The sequence below is a fragment of the Protopterus annectens genome, chromosome 7.part0 (genome assembly GCF_019279795.1).
Source record: "Protopterus annectens isolate FY-2018-M chromosome 7.part0, PAN1.0, whole genome shotgun sequence".
NCBI lineage: Eukaryota > Metazoa > Chordata > Ceratodontiformes > Protopteridae > Protopterus > Protopterus annectens.
The window spans coordinates 1,537,471,859-1,537,492,815 of record NC_056739.1 but is presented as its reverse complement, the minus strand read 5'-3'; the positions used below and the strand labels follow the sequence as shown (position 1 = coordinate 1,537,492,815).

Genomic DNA, 20,957 nt, shown 5'->3' with positions numbered 1-20,957 from the left:
GATGTCAGAAAATTCTAAAGGAATTCATGATTCTGAGGATGGAGGGAAATGTGAACAGTAAAGGTAACCAAAATACACCATAATGCAAAACAACCATGGATCACCATATCCAGAATTTTGTGATCCACAGTTTCATGAATTCAGCAATGCTTTTAAATACTTTGTCAGCTATTCTTAAAAGGATTTTCAGATCATTATGTATGGAAACAATACGCTGTTTTTATCCTTATCGAAGCATGCTAACTTTCTGCAAGCATTTTTTTACTTATAATCAGCACATACAGCATTATTAAGCAAGGTGCTAAGTAATAATTTCTCTCTGTCTTTCTCTTCTAATCTGTTCCAGGCTTTACAAAGCTGAAGCAGTACACCTACCTGTACAAAGAATGTAGCTACTATTACCCTGGGATTTTCACTTTAGTATTAGCTGGCACACAATCCTGAGCTTTAATCACCCCCCCCCACCCCTTCCAAACTGTCGTGGCCGAGTGATTTTTCTGTCCAGCCCAAAGAGTGTAATGAAGAGGACAAAGTATTTGTTTCCATCACATCTATCATAATGCTTAATGAAACTGCTAACACTTTAGCCCTGAACCCATTAAGCAGACACCCTGTTAATTGTAGTTGGTGCAGTATCTGGTGCAGACATAATGTGACAGTGATGCTGAAGATGATGGCAGGGAAAAGAAGCTTCATTACTTACATATTATGATAGCGTTACCTCTGACATGACCCATAGTTTTATGGCTGTATTTCTGTGACAGAACAGCGGTGGCTGAAATATAAAACACTTGGTAATATTAACATTTCGAGGCTTTCTTCTTCTTCTTATCCCCCAGAAAAGCACTCAACACAAATGCTTTTATTTTGTTATCTCCTGAACGAAATGGACTAGTCTCTCTGGTTCTGGGTCCTTGAACATGATTACTTTAAGCTTTGTTCCTAATCCATTAGATAAGACACTGACAGGTCTGCTAAAAGCAGTCTCCTGCAGTTCTGTCATTGTATCATAGTTAATACCCCCACATCTTCTAGTTGTGTCAAATAAATCTACAACAGACTAGCAGGAGACCTATGATCATAGATATGTGGCCAATGTCAAAGCTATACAAGAGCCCCTACCAGCATGTTAATCTTTAACCTCATCCTATCTTCAAACCACAGTCAGTTACTGGGATAAAAGGTCTCTAAATATACTGCTTCACTATTTTCTTCAGAACTTTGATTTTAAGTGCATCTGATCACATGAAGAAATCGTACCTTTACATTTTCTGATTTTTGCTTGCAAACCTTGCGATGAGATGTTGCACAGTAACATATTCACAGCAATAACAATAAGTCAGCAAAGCTATATATTTTCATCTTCAATATTAGTATAGTGCACAGAATGGAAACTGAGGTCCTTCTCTTTGTCACTTTCTTTCAGCTTTTCCTGGTTAGGGATTACCACAGCAGAACACCGGTCCACTATTGATTGGTAGTGGATTTTTATAGTGTTGAGTTGCCAGCCCAGTGCCCAACCTTCACAGAAGGCACACACACTCATGCACCTACCTACATGTCTTTAAAGTTTACTTGATCATGGGGAGGACATGCGGACTCTGCACAAAAGGAGCTCCAGTCAAGAACTGAACCAGAGAACCTCTTGCTGTGAGGCAACAACGCTGACCATTTAGTTGTCCTTCTCTGCGCCACTAAATCTTGTTAAACCTGGGTTAACACACAGAACACAGTTAATAGTGAATTATACCTGTAAGGGCCAAAAACTGGAATCTATGTGATTAAAGACCCTGAACAACACAAGTCTAGCATATAGCTGTGTAGCTGGTAGATGACATTCCTTCCAGTCTGTGTCTTTACAACAAAGTGTATAGTAAATTAATAAAAGATAACATATTGTGCAGAATGTGCCCTATGCGGGCTGGGTAATTACTATTTTCTGGCTTAAGAAACTACAGTTGTGTACACTTTCCATAAATGTAGATGTTCGAGTGTATTTACTGTTGCAGTCATCACATTTGGGTTATCTCTGTCAGGGTAGCCTTTGGCCGGCCCGAATACCAGGGGCTCAGTATTTTTGTGTCGGTTGCTGTCGCTTCAGGACTGACGTCAGGTCGTCAGTAGTATAAAATAAGGCAGTCGACGTCATTACATCAGGCTTTTCTTGCCCTAACCTGTCAGGACCCCCAAGTGGGAGCCAGGTTCTGGTGGAAGAACCCCACCAGTAGAAAGTAAATACTAATATTTCCCTTGTAAGAAAAGAGAAGAAAGAAGAGGGGGATGGAGGGAGGGAAACCAGGACTGCAACAGTGAAGACACTCGAACATCTACATTTAGGTTAAGTGTACACAACTGTACTATGTTCTTCATGTTTCACTGTTGCAGTCATCACATTTGGGTTGATTCCCAAAGATGAGGAAATGGGTAGAGTCAGTCAAGGAAACTAGGGGCTGGCTAGGATGCCCTGCAAGACTGGAGAGGCAAACCCTGCCCTGGATTTGGAGAAGATAGGCAGGTGGTAATGTTTGGTAAAGGTGTGAACAGATATCCAGGTGGCAGCCTCCAGGATGTCCCTGGTGGGGACTCCTCTGAGGAAAGCTACAGAAGTGGAGGCTGCTCTGGTGGAGTGAGTCCTGACCCCCTTGGGGGGAGGCTTTCTGTGTTGCTTGTAGCAGAAATTGATGTAGTGTGCTATCCATTTGGAAATGGTTTGTTTGGAGATGGCTTTGCCCTCTGTCCCTGCAGCAAAGCTAACCAGGAATTGATCAGACTTTATGAATGATTTATTCCTGTCTAGATAGAATCTGAGCTGTCTGTGCACATCTAGAGAGTGCAGTATCCTTTCCCCCTTGTTCTGTGGGTTAGGGGAAAAGGTGGGCAAATGAATGGATTGGTTGAGAGCCACACTGGACACCACCTTGGGCATGAAGGATGGATTAGTTCTGAGGGATACCTGTCAGCATGGAAGATGATGAAGGGTTCCACAGCCATGCATGCTTGCAGCTTGGAGACCCTTCTGGCTGAAGTGATGGCCAGAAGAAAAGCTGTCTTCCATGAGAGAAATCTTAGCTCTGCTGAAGAGGCTGGTTCAAAGGGGGGCAGGGTGAGCTTTTCCAATACAAAGTTAAGGTACCAGGCTGGGATTGGTGCTCCTCTGGGTGGCCTCAAGTTGCTAGCCCCTCTTAGGAACTGTTTGATCAGAGGGTGTGAGAAAAGGGGCTCCTCAGTGGGGAAATGAGCAGAGATAGCAGGAGCATGAATTTTAATACAGGAAAAAGAGAGACCACTGTGTAGCAGGACAGCTAGGTAATCCAGGATGTGAGGGAGGGAGGGCTGTGCCGTATTGGCTCCCTAGCCTGAATCCAGGTGCAGAACCTTTTCCATTTGTCAGCATAAGACTTTCTAGTGCTAGGGCATCCGGCCTCATGTATAACATCTAGAACCTGTTTACTGAGGTTGCCAGATTGATCAGGGGTTAGGGAATAAGAAATTACCAAAATTTCAGAAATGTCCGTGTTACCAGTAATGTCTATCCAGGGAGACAAATCCCCCTGACCCCCCACACTCCCTGCATATTATATATTCCAGCTCCGAGATCATACTACAGTAAGAAAAGGGTACATTTCCTGATCCCCACTGTAGTGGGATCGGGTATCAGAACATCGATTCCACATTAGCTAATGCGCACTGCCATTTGTTAATGTGGAGTCAAACATTTTCTGGATCGGCATTACGAAAACTTGAAAACAGCTTTTTGACATTCCCTGCTTCACGTAAGTGCTGATCTAAATGTTGGTAGTAAATCTACTCATATATATATCTATATATATATATATATATATATATATATATATATATATATATATATGTGTGTGTGTGTGGTAGCCGCAGTGGTGCAGCGGTTAGCATTGTCTCCTCACAGCAAGGGGTTCTCCCGTTTGATGTGGAGTCTGCATGTCCTCCCCATGGTTGAGTGACGTTAAAGACATGCAGGTAGGAGCGAGCATGAATGGGTGTGCCTTCTTTGAAGGTTGGGTGTTGGGCTGACAACTTGGCATCGTTAAAATCCACTGCCAATCATTAGCGGACCGGAGTTCCACTGTGGCGACCCCTAACCAGGAAAAGCCGAAAGACATATATAGATATATGTATGTATATATATATATATATATATATATATATATATATATATATATATATATATATATATATACACACACACACACACACACATATATATATATATATATATATGCATACACACACAACTTTTTTTATAATTAGTGAAACATAAACAAATGTTATTGTGCAGAGTATCTTTTATTATGTGAATCATTGTTTCTGAAATTTTTTGTAAAATAAATCCACAGTTAGAATAACAGTATTTGTTTATTTTTAAATGATGTCTAAACCTCCTTTGTTTTCTGATTAAGTACAAGCAGATGTTTAACATTTCCACGCAATAGAAGAATTTTGTAGAAACTTGTCATATTTATAGAAAACAAGAACATATTTCTGAAAAAGGTCCAAAAACTACAATTTAACATTTTTATATAGAAAAGAATGGGAGAGCTTTAAAATGGAGTAACATCTGCAAACTAGTTATTCTCCTCATTCATTCAAATGGTAAAGTGGGACAAACCCAGTTAACAAACTGCAAAGGAGGGAAGTGAACACACAATAATTTAATCACACCAGAACAATCATTCTTTTTCTGAAACCCTGTCAATAAGTAGGCTTGACTAAGTGGAGATGTTCATTCTTCTGTGACTGCCTCTCTTCACCAAAGTATTAACAACAGTTAAATATCTCATATCCACGTTTGACCCTGAATAACGCACACAGTAAAAACATGTACTACAGAAATATATAGATTTTGCAGCACAACTTTATAAAGCTACATATAACTGCTAAATCGTTACCACAGCAATATGACCTTACTTATGATTAAAAAATAGATATTGAAGATGTAGAACATAAGATATAAAATTAATGTAAAGAAAGTGGCTGAAAAAAATAAGACTGTCATCTACTACGTCTCAAGAAAAATCAGTGGTAGATATTTCTTTGCAATTCATAACTGCATTTTCATTCACAATACCCTTTCCAAATTACAATATACAACTCTGATTGTTATTAATCATCACCGCCTTCGCCATTATAAGACGATCCTCTTACTCTTTTGTGATGACTTTACATCACATTTCATCCCATTTCCTAAGATGGTCTGTTAACCATTATGCCAGGAAACATTAAGGAAGTACAGTTCAACAACACTTATTAGGTTTGAAATCAAATTGCATTTACAATCTACAGGTTTCTAATCATACTGATGCCTTGGTAACATTTATAGTCTATAAATAAATGAATACAGTAAATTGCATATTTACCTGTATGTTCCTTGTCTAGACTGCATTCTGCTTGAAACTGCTATACCAGTCTGGCTTGGACCACCCCTAAAAATAGGACATTTGAGTTTCAGATGAATAAATCTCAGTTATCAAAAGAAAATACAAATAGAATGCATACATAATATATTTTGCAACAGTCTTCTAGTTTCACTTTGTACAGTTTACACTGTTTGCTTATTTTCACATAATGCCATGGTGTGCATTGTCATTTGTGCATCTTCTGTTTAGTCATTTGCTATTTATTTATGGTCTCATTTTAGCCATGAATGAAGGTTTTTGGTTAAAACTCATTGATAAAACATTTCAGACAATGGATTGCATAGTGAACAGGAGATAGTAACATTATCATTAACAGTACACTATACGAAGGAATACAGTTACTGAGTACTGACAAGATTAAGGAATGAATAGTAAACCGTTAATATCCTGTTCAGAGTATCACACATTAATCAGTATGCAGTCACAGAATCTTATACAAGATGTCTCAGTTTTAAAACCAAACAGATGCCAACTGTTTAGTCGCGCAGGTAATCAGTGCTTGCACTCAAAGAAAGAACTACAGATTAGAAATAAACAGGAATGGCATACACGTGTTAGCGATGATTAAAGATGAGTGCTGGTGGAAGGGAGGAGAGGGCAGGGAATGAGAAAGGGCGGAAAGGCATATATGTGTGTGTGAAAATGTAATAAAGTTATAAAACAGCTGCCACACCAAGTTAATGCCTCTCTCCAACAAACAGCTAACTAAAATCAAATAAAAGTAATTGAAATGAGGCAAAAGTAATTCCCAGTATAACGAATCCACAAGTCAATAAGTCCAATTGTATAAAAAGCACCGGGTTTTATTGAACAGATAAGCGCTTTCGCTATGATAGCTTCATCAGATCTACAATTAAAACCAGAAATACCAGAATATAAGGGAAACAACCCTAATTAACCAGCCTATCAAGTTGTAAATTAAATAAACACTTAAAGCAGTATCATCAAATAAAAACAACAGTTCTAATAATTGTATTAAAACCTAAACAAACAATATATGCATAGCTTAATAACCTATAAATATAAAAAGCAAATCAACAAACATACATGAATACATATAAAAACATATAAAAAACATAATATGCATATGCACACTAAAAATAACATTACATACATTCATCTGATATTCCTACGCTGCCTCAACCTAGGTTTGATTGAGGCATGTTCATTGAGGCCTGATCCTCGATCTGCTCTCAACAAAACTATCCATTCACATTCTTTGCTCTCTGTATAATTCAGAATAGTTCTTTTATAGATGTAAGTACTTCTTTTTCACATCCTGATTTGAAAGTAACTTTTGACACGACTATAGAAGCAGATTGCATGACTTCTCATGTTGTGTATTTGGCTACTTGTATATCATGCGGCTCATTCTATGTGGGTAAGACTAACCGTCCTCTGTGAGATAGGATAAGAGAGCATGTTTACCATATTAAGAAAGGTAACCTACATAATGCCTTGGCGAAACATGTAGCTCTGTCTGGTGCAGGTCATGGATTTTTATTTAGGGTTTTAGAGGTAGTTACTCCAAATAAGAGGGGGGGTGATATTCTGAATTATACAGAGAGCAAAGAATGTGAATGGGTAGTTTTGTTGAGAGCAGATCGAGGATCAGGCCTCAATGAACGTGCCTCAATCAAACCTAGGTTGAGGCAGCGTAGGAATATCAGCTGAATGTATGTAATGTTATTTTTAGTGTGCATATGCATATGATGTTTTTTATATGTTTTTAGATGTATTCATGTATGTTTGTTGATTTGCTTTTTATATTTATAGGTTATTAAGCTATGCATATATTGTTTGTTTAGGTTTTAATACAATTATTAGAACTGTTGTTTTTATTTGATGATACTGCTTTAAGTGTTTATTTAATTTACAACTTGATAGGCTGGTTAATTAGGGTTGTTTCCCTTATATTCTGGTATTTCTGGTTTTAATTGTAGATCTGATGAAGCTATCATAGCGAAAGCGCTTATCTGTTCAATAAAACCCGGTGCTTTTTATACAATTGTACTTATTGACTTGTGGATTCGTTATACTGGGAATTACTTTTGCCTCATTTCAATTACTTTTAGTTGATATATGTGTGTGTGTTTGACCAGAAGGATGACCGATAAAAGGCAACATGTTAAATGTGACTAAGGTATAACTGTACAAACTGCAGTTAGAGTATCGGCATTAACAGCTGCGCATCTGGGCAGAAGTCTATGTCTATGGCACTGAACCTACTGAGGTACTGAAGCACTTGGGTCTGAAAGAATTGATTTTCTTAAAGTTTCCTTGGTGAAGGGGGTAGGGAAGATGGGCTAAGATAACAGAAAACACTATTGTATTGCTACAGAGATACTGGATGTTTACTGCATCCCTTGCAGCGAATCTGAAATAATGCTGAGATGCTGTGAGACACTACATGTACTAGGCAGATGGCAGTAATTCAGTTAAGGTAATTCAAACATTAGGATAATTGTAAAATGCTCCCTTCCTTCACAGCAATCCAGAATGTTTTACTCAATGTTTGACAACAGTGTTTAAGATGTGGTACAAATATGATGTATCTGTATATTTTATTTACTTGAATTTTGAAGAATACAACAGTTCTTTGTAGAATAGTAGGCAAGCAACATGAGTTTCTACTTGGGAAAAGGTGATAAAATCTTCTTCCAGGGAGCAGCTCCAGCATGTGAAGTAAGGTGATTTGGAATCTTTCTAGGACAACTAGCAGGGTATTAAGTATGTATTCTGGAGTATCAGTATCATGCTGAGCATTAAATCTACATTTTGTAATGTTAGTATGATGCCAAACATTAAGTCTACATTCAGACTATCAGTAGCATGCTGAGTATTAAATCTACATTTTGTAATATTAGTATGATGCCAAACATTAAGTCTACATTTGGTGTATCAGTAGCATGCTGAGTATTAAATCTACATTTTGTAATATTAATATGATGCCAAACATTAAGTCTACATTTGGTGTATCAGTAGCATGCTGAGTATTAAATCTACATTTTGTAATATTAATATGATGCCAAACATTAAGTCTACATTTGGAGTATCAGTATCATGTTGAGTATTAAATCTACATTTTGTAATATTAGTATGATGCCAAACATTAAGTCTACATTTGGTGTATCAGTAGCATGCTGAGTATTAAATCTACATTTTGTAATATTAATATGATGCCAAACATTAAGTCTACATTTGGAGTATCAGTATCATGTTGAGTATTAAATCTACATTTTGTAATATTAGTATGATGCCAAACATTAAGTCTACATTTGGAGTATCAGTATCATGTTGAGTATTAAATCTACATTTTGTAATATTAGTATGATGCCAAACATTAAGTCTACATTCAGAGTATCAGTAGCATGTTGAGTATTAAATCTACATTTTGTAATATTAGTATGATGCCAAACATTAAGTCTACATTCAGAGTATCAGTAGCATGCTGAGTATTAAATCTACATTTTGTAATGTTAGTATGATGACAAACATTAAGTCTACATTTGGAGTATCAGTATCATGTTGAGTATTAAATCTACATTTTGTAATATTAGTATGATGCCAAACATTAAGTCTACATTTGGAGTATCAGTATCATGTTGAGTATTAAATCTACATTTTGTAATATTAGTATGATGCCAAACATTAAGTCTACATTTGGAGTATCAGTATCATGTTGAGTATTAAATCTACATTTTGTAATATTAGTATGATGCCAAACATTATAGTTTCATAGGTTCATAGGTTAGTACTAGGCTATCAGCCCTAGGGCCTATACAAGCCTAGCCATAACAATTCCCTGAATATTTCTTCCCACATTATTTACTTTCCTGGACCCCTGTCTAGCAGGGCGACTGACGTGATCCCTGGGGTGAATTTCCTTTCTCCCATCCAATCGTCAAGGTTCCACTTGAAGAGGTCCAAAGAGGCACTCTGCTTGACATGTATGGGCAATCTATTCCAGAGTCTGGGGAGTCCCTGGGTCAGGAACCTATCCCTCCAACATGTTTTGTTTATTGTGATGACAAGGTTTAGATCCCTGGAGCGTGTAGCTCTGAGGGATTGGGATTTCTTTAAGTGTAGCATGTCCAACAGCTCTGGGTTTGACATGGCCTTGTATGTTAAGCAGAGATCGCCTCTGAGTAGACGATATGTGACAGAGTATAGCTGGAGTTTTTTAAGGCAGTCAGCATAGGGCATCTGCTTTAGGCCTGTGATTCTTTTAGTGAGGTATTTCTGAGGCCTTTCCAGTTGTTGCAGATGTCTTGAGAGGTACATACCAAATGGGGCATTGTATTCTATAATGGGTCTAATGAGGGATGAGTACAGTGGGACAATGACCTCCTTTTTTCTGGATGAAAAGCCCTTTGTGATGAGGTGTGCCACATAGAAGGATTTCCTGACTGTTGTGGCGATATGGTTATCGAAGGTGAGACCACTGTCCACCTGTGTCCCTAAGTCTCTTATCACACTTTCTGTGTTTAGTGTACTGCCACCTATATGGTAATTCATGGATACATGTTTTTCCCAAAGGGGATAACAATACATTTCTTGGCATTGAGCTTGAGCCCATGGCTCTGGCACCAAGCATCTGTTTCTGTAAGGCCCTTTTGTAGAGTATCCACATCATTTGGGGATTCAATAATGGCTCCCAGTTTGCAGTCATCTGCAAACTTTGTTAGCCAGAGTCCCTTAGTGTTGACCTGTACTTCAGAGAAGTAGATGCCAAACAAGAGCGGCCCCAGGACTGAACCCTGAGGTACTCCACTTGTCACTTGTCTGGAGCTGGATTTGGAGTCGGCTACTTTTACAGTGTGGGTTCTATCAGTAAGCCATTTAGCAACCCATTGGGTGACATAGGGATTAATGCCCAACTTAGTAAGTTTATCTATGATTCCAGAGTGGGGGATGGTGTCAAAGGCCTTGGCAAGGTCTAGATAGGCTTTGTGGACCACCTTACCCTTGTCCATGGCTCTGGAGACTGATTCAAAGAAGTCAATCAGGTTCAGGAGACAAGATCGGCCCTTCACAAACCCAAACTGGGTGGGGTCCAGTGTTTGAAGGTTGCCAATGTCTTTGTTTATAAGTTCCATGATAATACGCTCCATGGCCTTGCAGATAAGGCTTGTCAGACTGATGGGACGGTAGTTTCCGGGATCCAAGGTGGATCCTCCCTTGTGGATTGGGATAACTATAGCTCTGCGCCACTCAGTGGGCACAAAACCTGAGGTGAGGCTATGATTAAACATGACACTTAGGTGAGGTGCCAGTTCATATTGTAGTTCATGTAGTACACAGCCGGGATGTCATCTGGTCCCATGGATGCTGTATTCTTGGCTTTAGAGAGTGCGTTTTGTACCTGTGTGGCCGTTATTACTGGAATTTGGCAATCTTCCGGTATTGAGATGGGCCATTTAGGGGGTGAGAGTGGGGTGAAGTTGGCACTGAATTGATCTGCCAGGATATTGGCAATATCCTTCGGATCAGTATATTTAATGCCATTCTGTTTTAGCTCAGAGCAGATCTGAGCATTGCCATTTAGATTCTTGACATAATTATAGAATGCTTTGTGGTTGTCTTTGGAATCTATGGCAATTTTATTTTCGTAACTAGCTTTGGAGGATTTTATGAGGCATCTCAGTTTCTTACTGAGGCTAGTAAGGGAGTTTTTTGCATCCTGGGATTTTCCTCTTTTCTGCAAAAGTTTCTTCCTTTTGTTGTAAAGTTTGTTTATGGCAGGGGACCACCAGATTGGCTTCCTTTTTTGGATGAGAGCATTTTGGTTCTATTTGGGATGGCACGATTCATGCATGAGTGGATGTGCTCGTACAGTGCCGTAGTGTAGGATTCAGCAGTTGAACTTTCAGTTCCCGTCTGCATGGGTGTCATGAAGTTTGTCACTTCTGACTTGAGTAGCATGAAGTTGGCTTTAGAGATGTTTTTTATGGTGGTTTCTTTACTGGGGGGTGGGGTGGGATGTGGATGTTAAGGGTGATTAGCTTATGGTCAGACCTGACTAACGAGGGGGTGACCATAGGTATGGAGCATTGATTTCCCATGTTGGTAATGACCAGGTCTAGGATATTGGAGCCCCTGGTGGGACTATGGATTAGTTGATCCAGGGCATTGGAATTTATGAATTCCAAGAACCGTTGTGCAAAGGTGTTGGGACATGAGTAGTTTTCCCAGTTAATGGCAGGGTAGTTAAAATCACCCAGTATTAGGGTGTTTGGTTCTATCTTAATATTTTCCAGTATGTTTAGAAAGGTGTAGTGAGAATCTTGGGGTATGGTGGGGGATCTGTAGCAAGCTACAATTTAGATTGCAGTCTTACCTAGTGTTAGTTGCACTTGGAGAATTTCAGACACATTGTGTTGGCCAACTAGCCTGGTGGTGTGAATATCCTTGGTGAATATTGACACTCCTCCACCTTTAGTGTTTCGGTCCTGGTTTAGTGGCCGAAAAGTGTGGTAAGAGTTGTAGCCTGGTATTGCAGGGGTGCTCTCTGGAGCCTTGAACCAGGTCCCAGTTACTGCACAGATATCGATGTTCTCCATTTTTAGGAGTGCCTCGAGAGAGTGCATTTTGAGGTTTAGACTTCTAGCATTGAGTAGCATTACCTTCAGATTTTGCATACTTGTACCTGTTATGGTGGTGGTTTTGTCCTTTGAAGGTCTACATTCAGAGTATCAGTAGCATGCTGAGTATTAAATCTACATTTTGTAATGTTAGTATGATGCCAAACATTAAGTCTACATTCAGAGTATCAGTAGCATGTTGAATATTAAATCTACATTTTGTAATGTTAATATGATGCCAAACATTAAGTCTACATTCTGAGTATCGGTACCTCATATAACAATGATTTTATTTTCTTTATACTGAGATATATGCATGTTTTTGTTCCTGGTTTCCCAGTATCTATTAATCTTTGCCCATCCAGTCAAATAACCCCTTTATCCCCCACAAGGCAAGAGCTCTCTGGCCTATTCATTTCTACTAGGGACAGAGGTCAACTGGTGGGTGCAAGGCCATTATCCTTCTCAATGAATCAGGGTTTTCTATTTTAAGCCCTAGCTCTTCCTCAGCAACTAATATACATGCTTACAAAAGTGAGCGCTAATATGCATGCCTACAAAAGTGAGAGCTAATATGCATGCTTACAAAAATGAGCACTGATATGCATGCCTACAAAAGTGAGTGCTAATATGCACGCTTTCAAAAGTGAGAGCTAACATGTTGCCTACAAAAATGAAAGCTAATACACATACCTACAAAAGTGAGAGCTAATATGCATGCTTCAAAAAGTGAACGCTAATATGCATGCTTCAAAAATGGAGCGCTAATATGCATGCTTAAAAAAAGTGAGTGCTAATATGCATACTTAGAAAAATGAGCGCTGATATGCATGCCTACAAAAGTGAGTGCTAATATGCATGCCTACAAAAGTGAGAGCTAATATGCATGCCTAGAAAAGTGAGCACTGCAGTACCTTACTCTGTGGTCATGTGCATTTTTTTTCACATTTGCCTCATGGAAGTGATTGTGTGAATGAGGACTTATCTTCTAGACAGTGGGTCAGTGTGTCGATGGCAAATTTTGGCAAGCGCTGTTTCAGTGACACTAATAGTGCATCCCTCCCTTTTCTCTATTTTGTGATTCCAGATTTGGAATGTACCTCACAAGACATCTACAGCAGCTGGAAAGGCCACAGAAGTACTTCACAAAGAGGATTACTGGCCTCAAACAAATGCCCTACACTGACCGCCTCAACAAACTCCAGCTTTACTCTGTAGCATATCACCTACTCCAAGGTGATCTCTGCCTAACATATAAAGCTATGTCAAACTCAGAGCTGTTGGACATACTACACCTAAAGAAATCCCAATCCTTCCGAGCTACACACTCTAGGGACCTAAACCTTGTCACCACAATAATCAGGACATGCTGGAGAGATAGATTCCATTCCCAGAGACTTCCCATACTCTGGAACAGGCTACCCATCTACGTCAAGCAAAGTTCTTCAATAGCACTCTTGAAGAAAAATCTTGATGAGTGGATGGGAAACAGGAAATACACCCCAGGGATCACTTCTCTGTCTCTGCTCGACACTGGCAAAGGAAAATAACTTTCTTGGATGGCGTAAGCTAGGGAACCTTGTTGACTAGGCTTACGTAGGCCCTTGGGTCGATAGCCTAGTACCTACCTATGAACCTGTGAATCTATAAGGTTGGGGAAGGATGTACAACCACATGGGGGTGCAGGGTTGCTTGTTCACCTGCAAAATGAGGTTTACTCCAAGTTTCACAGAAAGTGCTTTCTGTAAAACTTTTTCAGAGTTTTTGCTTTTAAGGAATGTGTCAAGTTATCGGCATAATTCCCACCCCAAATCCATACAGTGCATACTGTATACTCCTTCCTCTTGTAAATGCTGACATTGCAGTGGACCAGATAACTTCCCTACTCAATATTGAGCTAGCATGAACCACTCACTCCCACCTGTCTGCATCTGTTTCTCCAGTGCCAAAGTCATATAGGTCATGGCCAATGAGGCACTGGTACTTGATCCAATTTTCCCAAGATCCAAGTCCTGTACTGACTATTATTTGACCTGATGGTTAAGGGATCACTGTTGTGTGATAAACTTTTCATTAGCGTGATAAAACTAAGATGATCTAAGATGACAAAATGAATGAACAACAAAATAATAAACAGTACAGGGCCCTGAGATAATCAAGTGCTGATTTTCTTGGAGTCAGAGCAACAGTTATAATTGGTTTCTAAAACAACTGGAGAACATCTATAGACATCAAGTGTTTAGATAAGGAGAGAGTAACTAACCAAATCAAAACTTTTGTCAGGTCAGTTAAGAAAGCTTTAGTAATCAAGGATCAGCCATAACCTTCAGAATGTAATCATATAGCTACTGCATAACTGTCATGGCAAAATAACTAGCATGGTAGCCATGTTTGTATCAATTTAATGAGCATGGCAGCCATGTTTGTATCAATTTAGTTTATGATATTTATTCAATCAAAAAGCTGTACTGAGATAGCTTTCTATAATGGCTTAGTTAAGCTTGAGAGATGGATGTTATACGTAAAATATGATGAAAAGGAGTGGGGTTTTAAGGATTTAGTAAAAATGATTAGAGTTGTCCATTTCCAGTCTGAAGAGGTGGAAGACTGATATTTAGCACAATATTACATTCACCTGAGAAATTTCATGCTGTAAGGTATATAGATGTATGAGTCTCAGATGCAGACCAGAAGAATACACAGTAAGCAAAGAAGAACTACATTTAAAATAAAATCTACATCTTGGAATGCCATCTACAGCTTTCATATGCATTTACTGTTTTTCCCAAGAATTATGAATTATGATTATATCAATGGAAATGTAAACAGAAAAAGCTGCAGATGGACAGACAACATAAGGCAGCTAGTTCAGTGTACTGTTTTGCAAACGTACAGTCAGTCTTTAAATCTGGTAACTATTTCAGCAAAAACAAACAAGCAAATACATAACCTAGATGGCCTACAATATTTGCAAGCATAGTCAAGATACTGATAATGCATTTTACTTTAAACTATCTTTTTAGGAAGACAATGAAACTTGCTCCCTGTACTGGGAAGTATGAATAAACAAGAATTCCAGTTCAATAAATCCAACGAACAGATTCAGGGTGAAGGTATCAAACGGTGCAAACGCAAAATGCAGATAAACTTCAAACAATTTCATTTTATTGAAATAGAACAGTCAAGGTATTAAGCGCTTTCAGGTTACATCCAAACCCTTCATCAGACTGATGAAGGGTTTGGATGTAACCCGGAAGCATTTACTACCTTGACTGTTTTATTTCAATAAAACAATAATTCCAGTGAAGCCCAGAAATCTTGCTAATCTATTCCACATCTACCTGGAATGCTAGTTTGCCATTCATTTATCACACTTAACAAAAGCAAGCTTACAGAGGACAAAACTCTCAACGGGATCTGAAATAAAGTAGGTTAGTGTTCTTTATGACTTTGAGATAATTCATCCCACTGTGTGTCTATCATGCTTCAGAATACATCACTAGTTTGCACACTATTTCCTGCTCGATCTCAGTTAAAAGCACTGACTGGGAATCATGTGCTGTGCTCTGCTTTCATTAATTTTGTTCTAGAAGCCTAGTTTAGATTAAACTCTGTATGTACTCCACAGAGGTTAAGATAGGATGATTTTAATGGTGCAAGAGCAGCCAGCAAACAGTTTAACTTAAAACATTTTCTTAGACTTTCATTCTACCTTCTTAATGCCCCATTTCAGTAACTGCAGAGAACAGTAAACTAAAATTCACATTAAGATAGATACCTATATTTTTCCAAATTAGCAAAAATAACTTTTGCTCAGAAAGCAAAAAAGAAAACACAATTTATGTTGAAATGTGGTCCTAAAATATGGAACATTTTAGTATGCTACATTGCATGATATAGATGTAATCTTGTATAGAAACGTTTTATTATATAATGTATGTACCAATCAACACAGATAAAGAGCTACATTATGTCGTTCTGTGTACTGATTACATTCACACACACACACACACACACACACACACACACACACACACACACACACACACACACACACACACACACAAACGCACGCGCGCGACTAACATAGCACTAATGTTTTAAATTAACAATTGAAACCAAAACGTTTGTTTGTAGCAATTCCAGTCTGCTAATAATCTAATATGGATCAGTACATTGAAAGTAAGCAGTAAACCTACACTTAACTGGATTATATGGAGTGTATTTTAAAACAGACTCTAAATATATATAGTTTAACATTCTGAATATCAATCATTTAACTAAATTAGAATACAGGCTTCTTGGCCTTGACTAAAGAACAATGATTTCCCAATTATGGCCTTTCTCGGAACAAATGAAGCACTCCACCCCATCCCAGGACATGACTACATGTTAAAAACATTTTCATACCAGGAATGACCTTTACATGATAAGAAATTGCAACATTGTGATGAAGATAAGGAACGTGTAAAGGATAATAGAGTACAGAATGAAAACTGCACAAGAAACCTGAGAAAAAACATATTCACACCATGAACTTGTCAGAAGTACAACTGTTTTTTTTTTTATTGATATGAAGATTTTTTACTTTTATTAATGTTTTAAATGTATTTTCACTTGAATATACCCCTAATATGAAAGAGAGGGCATAACAATGTTAATGTCATTTTATTTTCTGGATAGCTTGCTTTGTTTTAAAATTTACCTATCTTGACATTAGCCTGTTCCTATATCTTTTCATTCTGGCAGTTTTCAGTGTTCAGGAAAGAACTTCCATGCATTCAGTAGCTAAAGCAGGTTGTATATATTTACATTTTTTTTATTTATCGCACTTAATGATCTAACAGTTGTGTATTGTTTCTGGACTATTTAGTTTATACTCCAATTTCTTACAATGTTGAACAATATACAGAGGAGTAATGCTTTCCCAAAGCTTTTACTCTCAGACAAAATATAAACTGAGATCCTATTTTGTCATAGTTCAGCAGGCTGTTCCACATCCCATGACACTCAGTTGATAAAAGGATAACAATTTATAAAGGACCAAATGAAGAAAATTTATCACCTAATAGAAACAGGAGAGGTAAAATAGTAAAAGATTTACAGTATCAAAGAACATGAAGAAAGCAGTATGTTATCCTTCTAACATCCTTTTTTCTGTATTAGTGAAATGTATAATAATAAAATCTGCTCTCTGAATATTATTTGTGATTCACTGACAGGCTGTTGTTTGAGTCTCAGTAAATGTACTCTAAGTCGTTGAACATTTTTAATGATCACCATAATAGTTTGCTCCTGTACCCCATAGCTTAACTATACTGATTTGGGACAAAAAGTATTGCCAGTATTGCTGATAGTAGTATTCAGAAATACTGACTCGCTGAGTCAGGATTTGCACAGATGTCTGTAGTACAGTCATCAGGTTCCCAATAAGGATATGTAATTTGTGAACTCTATACGTATTTCACAGTAGCCATTTGGGATTCAGAGACAGCCCTAGCATGGTACTTAAACATGAAGACATGCAACACTGCAGTGGGCTGTCCCCCTCACCATGCAACATGCTAATGAGGCAGTCAAAGAGAGAAGCATATGCTGATTAGCCACATGTTCTTCTTCAAAATGACTGAATTAAGGCATTTATGCAGTCAAGCTCGTCTCTGAATCTTACTCTCACTTATGAACCCTCATGTTCATCCATCACAGCAGAGTAAGTGGATGGGAGTATAGAGGACAGGTACTGTCAGGGTTGTGTGTGTCTATATGTGTAAATGTATGTGTGAGTGTGGGTCTGCCTGTGATGTCAAAGTAGGCATTTGTTAGGGGGTATGTAGGATAGGTTTGTGTATGTGGGTGAATAGGTGAGTGTGGTTGGGAGTGGGCAGTGTATGGAAACAACATCTTTTTACCACTGCTCTGACCACCAGTGCTGCGGTTGTTTCTGAATCCTATGGTACATCTTTTTTTTTTGATTCAGAACTCATTTTGAAAATTGATGGTCACCTTCTCCAGCTTAAGTTCAGAGCAGCATCATAATATCTGATACTGTCATTGTTACTAAAACAGTGGAAAAAATGGAAGCCTGCTGACAAAAATATTAAAAATAATATAGAGAGTCACAATAGTTATCCTGTAAAAGTATTTTTATTCTCCGGAATAAAACAAGAACATTTAGCATTCCATATAATCGAACGGTTGTAAATCTGAACATGTTTAACACCAGCAGAATTAATCAAAAGTCAATTGATCATTTCTGCTGGTGTTGAGTTCTTGCAAGACTGTACACAGTGGGGATAGGGGAATTTGCCCTTTCCCTGCTGTAGAGTGACCTCAGAGTTGGTATATATAATTAGCAGAGGGTGTGGGGGGTGCCCTCCTGCAAAAAACATAAGGTCTTTTTGTTGTTGTTGTTTTGGCTTTTGATCTTTTGGGATTGCTCGCTAGCTGTTCGAGTTTTGCGTACTTCGATGTTTCGAAGTACATCCATTAAGACATGCTCTAGAGTTACTCTTCTTTAAAAAGACAGTTACAAAAAGGAACATTGCAGTTATGTCAAAAAATCTAAAATCTTACATTAGTATAATACTGGAGAAGCTCTACATAATTATTTCTTAAATTAGAAATTTTAAAACAGTAGGGAAATAGTCTGCTGGAAGGACGGAATGCTTTCATACTTATAAACAGTTGACAGTTATTTATTTATGCATTTAATTCATTTAATTAATTCATTGATTTTTATTTTTTTAATCCTCCTCAGGACCTGTCAGACGAGTCTTCTATGATCACTCAGTTGGTTCATTCATTCTGTTGAATGTGAGCGCCAGTGAATCCTACAACCCATTTCTTTTTGCCTATACAGATCATGCCATTAATTTCCCCACTGGCACCCCCCCCCCCCCAACATCACCTTAGTAATGCATGCTAACACCACCCTTGCCCTTACTCCTACACCTTACTGTAGAAAAAAATCCTTCCTGTAAACACTGCCACTATTCAGACAAATGAGGTCTCAGTGTTAACTAAGGGTTTAGTTTAAAAATCATTTGATCAATTGTTTTCCTTTTGCAAGTTTGGTGTTTACGGTTATTGGCAATGTGAATGTTCAAAATATTTTTGACATTACAAACATTCATAATATAATCATATACATATAGATAGATAGATAGACCCACCCCAACACACACACACACACACACACACACACACACACACACACACACACACACACACACACACACACACACACATGGATTTACATTCGTTGTTCAAGTTACAGTTTACACTAATGAAACAGCAGCATGAATTTTTAGATCAACTCCTATTTTGGAGATCTTTTTTCAAGTTTTATGTTAGGGGATCAAGTTTAGGTTTATTTTATGCTGATTGGGAAGGGTGTTGTTATTTTGGCAGGTTGTATCTTAATGTTACATTTTGGGTTGTTTGTATTTTTATTTTGCTACTGCTGGTGTGTGAGATAGCAAAATAAAAAAAAGTGTGAAGGTAAGGGTGATTTAGTCTTTCCTGCACTGTTGTGCAATCACAGAGTTGGTATATAGTTAAGTAGCAGGAAATGGGGGGTACTGGGTGGCTTGCCCTCCTGCAAAACCTTTTTTTTATTTTCATGAAGTAGGACTTGATATTTTTCTCTATGCATCAGCTCCCAATAGTTTTGACTTTCGCTCTTCTAAATAAACTCATGTCTATCTATAAATATAGATCAGTGTCTAAAGAAATATCATAACTGCAATCAACTGACACATAAAACATCAAACAATTTCATCTATGATTTCAAATACTGAAAAATGAAATGATTGGACAAAAATTATCACAAATGAAAGCAAAAGTGTTATATTTTCACTCCAAAGAACAAAAACAAAAGCACTTCAAATAAATCATCCAAGGAAAAAAGTTTCACTGATTCCCTTATCTCACCTTATAACAAATCCTGACAATGACAAATCTAACCTCAACGACTTGCTTAACATACATTTATTTCTTCAATGCACTCCTTAAATTCATTAACTCATCTTAAAATACAAAATAACAGCATTACACATCTATTAATTGTTTTTAAAAAGGGGCCCACCCCGCACCCATGAAAATTAAATATACTAACTCCACAGTTGCACAAGCAAGAAAAAAAAAGAAATACAATGACTTATTCTATAATCAATGTCTTCACTTCATATACAGAATTACTGGAGCTACTTCACAACTGATAAATTAAACATAGGTTTATAGGTTCATATGTATATACTAAGTTAACAACCACTAGGCCCTAATAAGTCTAGCCATGCAGCCCAAACGTAACAGACAAATTTGATTTATATAAGGGGTCAATTGCTAACTGCCTCTGTCCATCAAAGACATAGGTATCAGACCAGGGGTGAATTTTTGATTACCCATCCACTGGTCCAAGTTACACTTAAAAAGGGATAGGGAGAATCACTAGCAAATTTTATGGTTTAAGTTAACCAACGATCTAAGGAATGAAATTCATATATATTTCTTAATTATACTACAAACCTTTGTTTTCTATGGTGAAGATATATCAAAGTTTTTATGTTGATTCATTTAAGTAAACCTTTTTCAGAACATGGTATGCCATTTAGTTAGTATATAAACTAGCTTACCAGTTCTTTGAGATATGTGGATTCATCATACATAGAACAGAATTGTTTTCTCCTATCACATAGTTTTTTAAATAAATCTACACAAATATACTGAATATATTGAGACAACCTTAAAAATTATATCATGAAATGCCAATGGCTTAAGTAGTGGTAATGAAAGTACAGGTTTAAGGAAATATCTTAAAATTAATAAATCTTGATGCAGTTTTTTTTAAAGATTCTCACTTTTTTGAAGAAAAGTTTGTTTTTGAGATTTGGATACAAGAATTACATAATGTTAGTAAATGACT

The 20,957-nt window shown here is 37.6% G+C and overlaps 1 protein-coding gene across 5 annotated transcripts in view; it reads right to left on the bottom strand.

The window, feature by feature from the left end:
- IQSEC1 (IQ motif and Sec7 domain ArfGEF 1) overlaps positions 1 to 20,957 on the bottom strand; it is a 2,803,266-nt gene that overhangs the window by 1,700,845 nt on the left and 1,081,464 nt on the right. For all 5 annotated transcript variants that reach the window (XM_044078078.1, XM_044078079.1, XM_044078080.1 and 2 more), the window contains exon 2: positions 5,391 to 5,456. In XM_044078078.1, coding sequence (XP_043934013.1) covers positions 5,391 to 5,416 — 26 coding nt within the window. In that variant the 5' untranslated portion in view covers positions 5,417 to 5,456. The remainder of the gene's footprint in view (positions 1 to 5,390; positions 5,457 to 20,957) is intronic.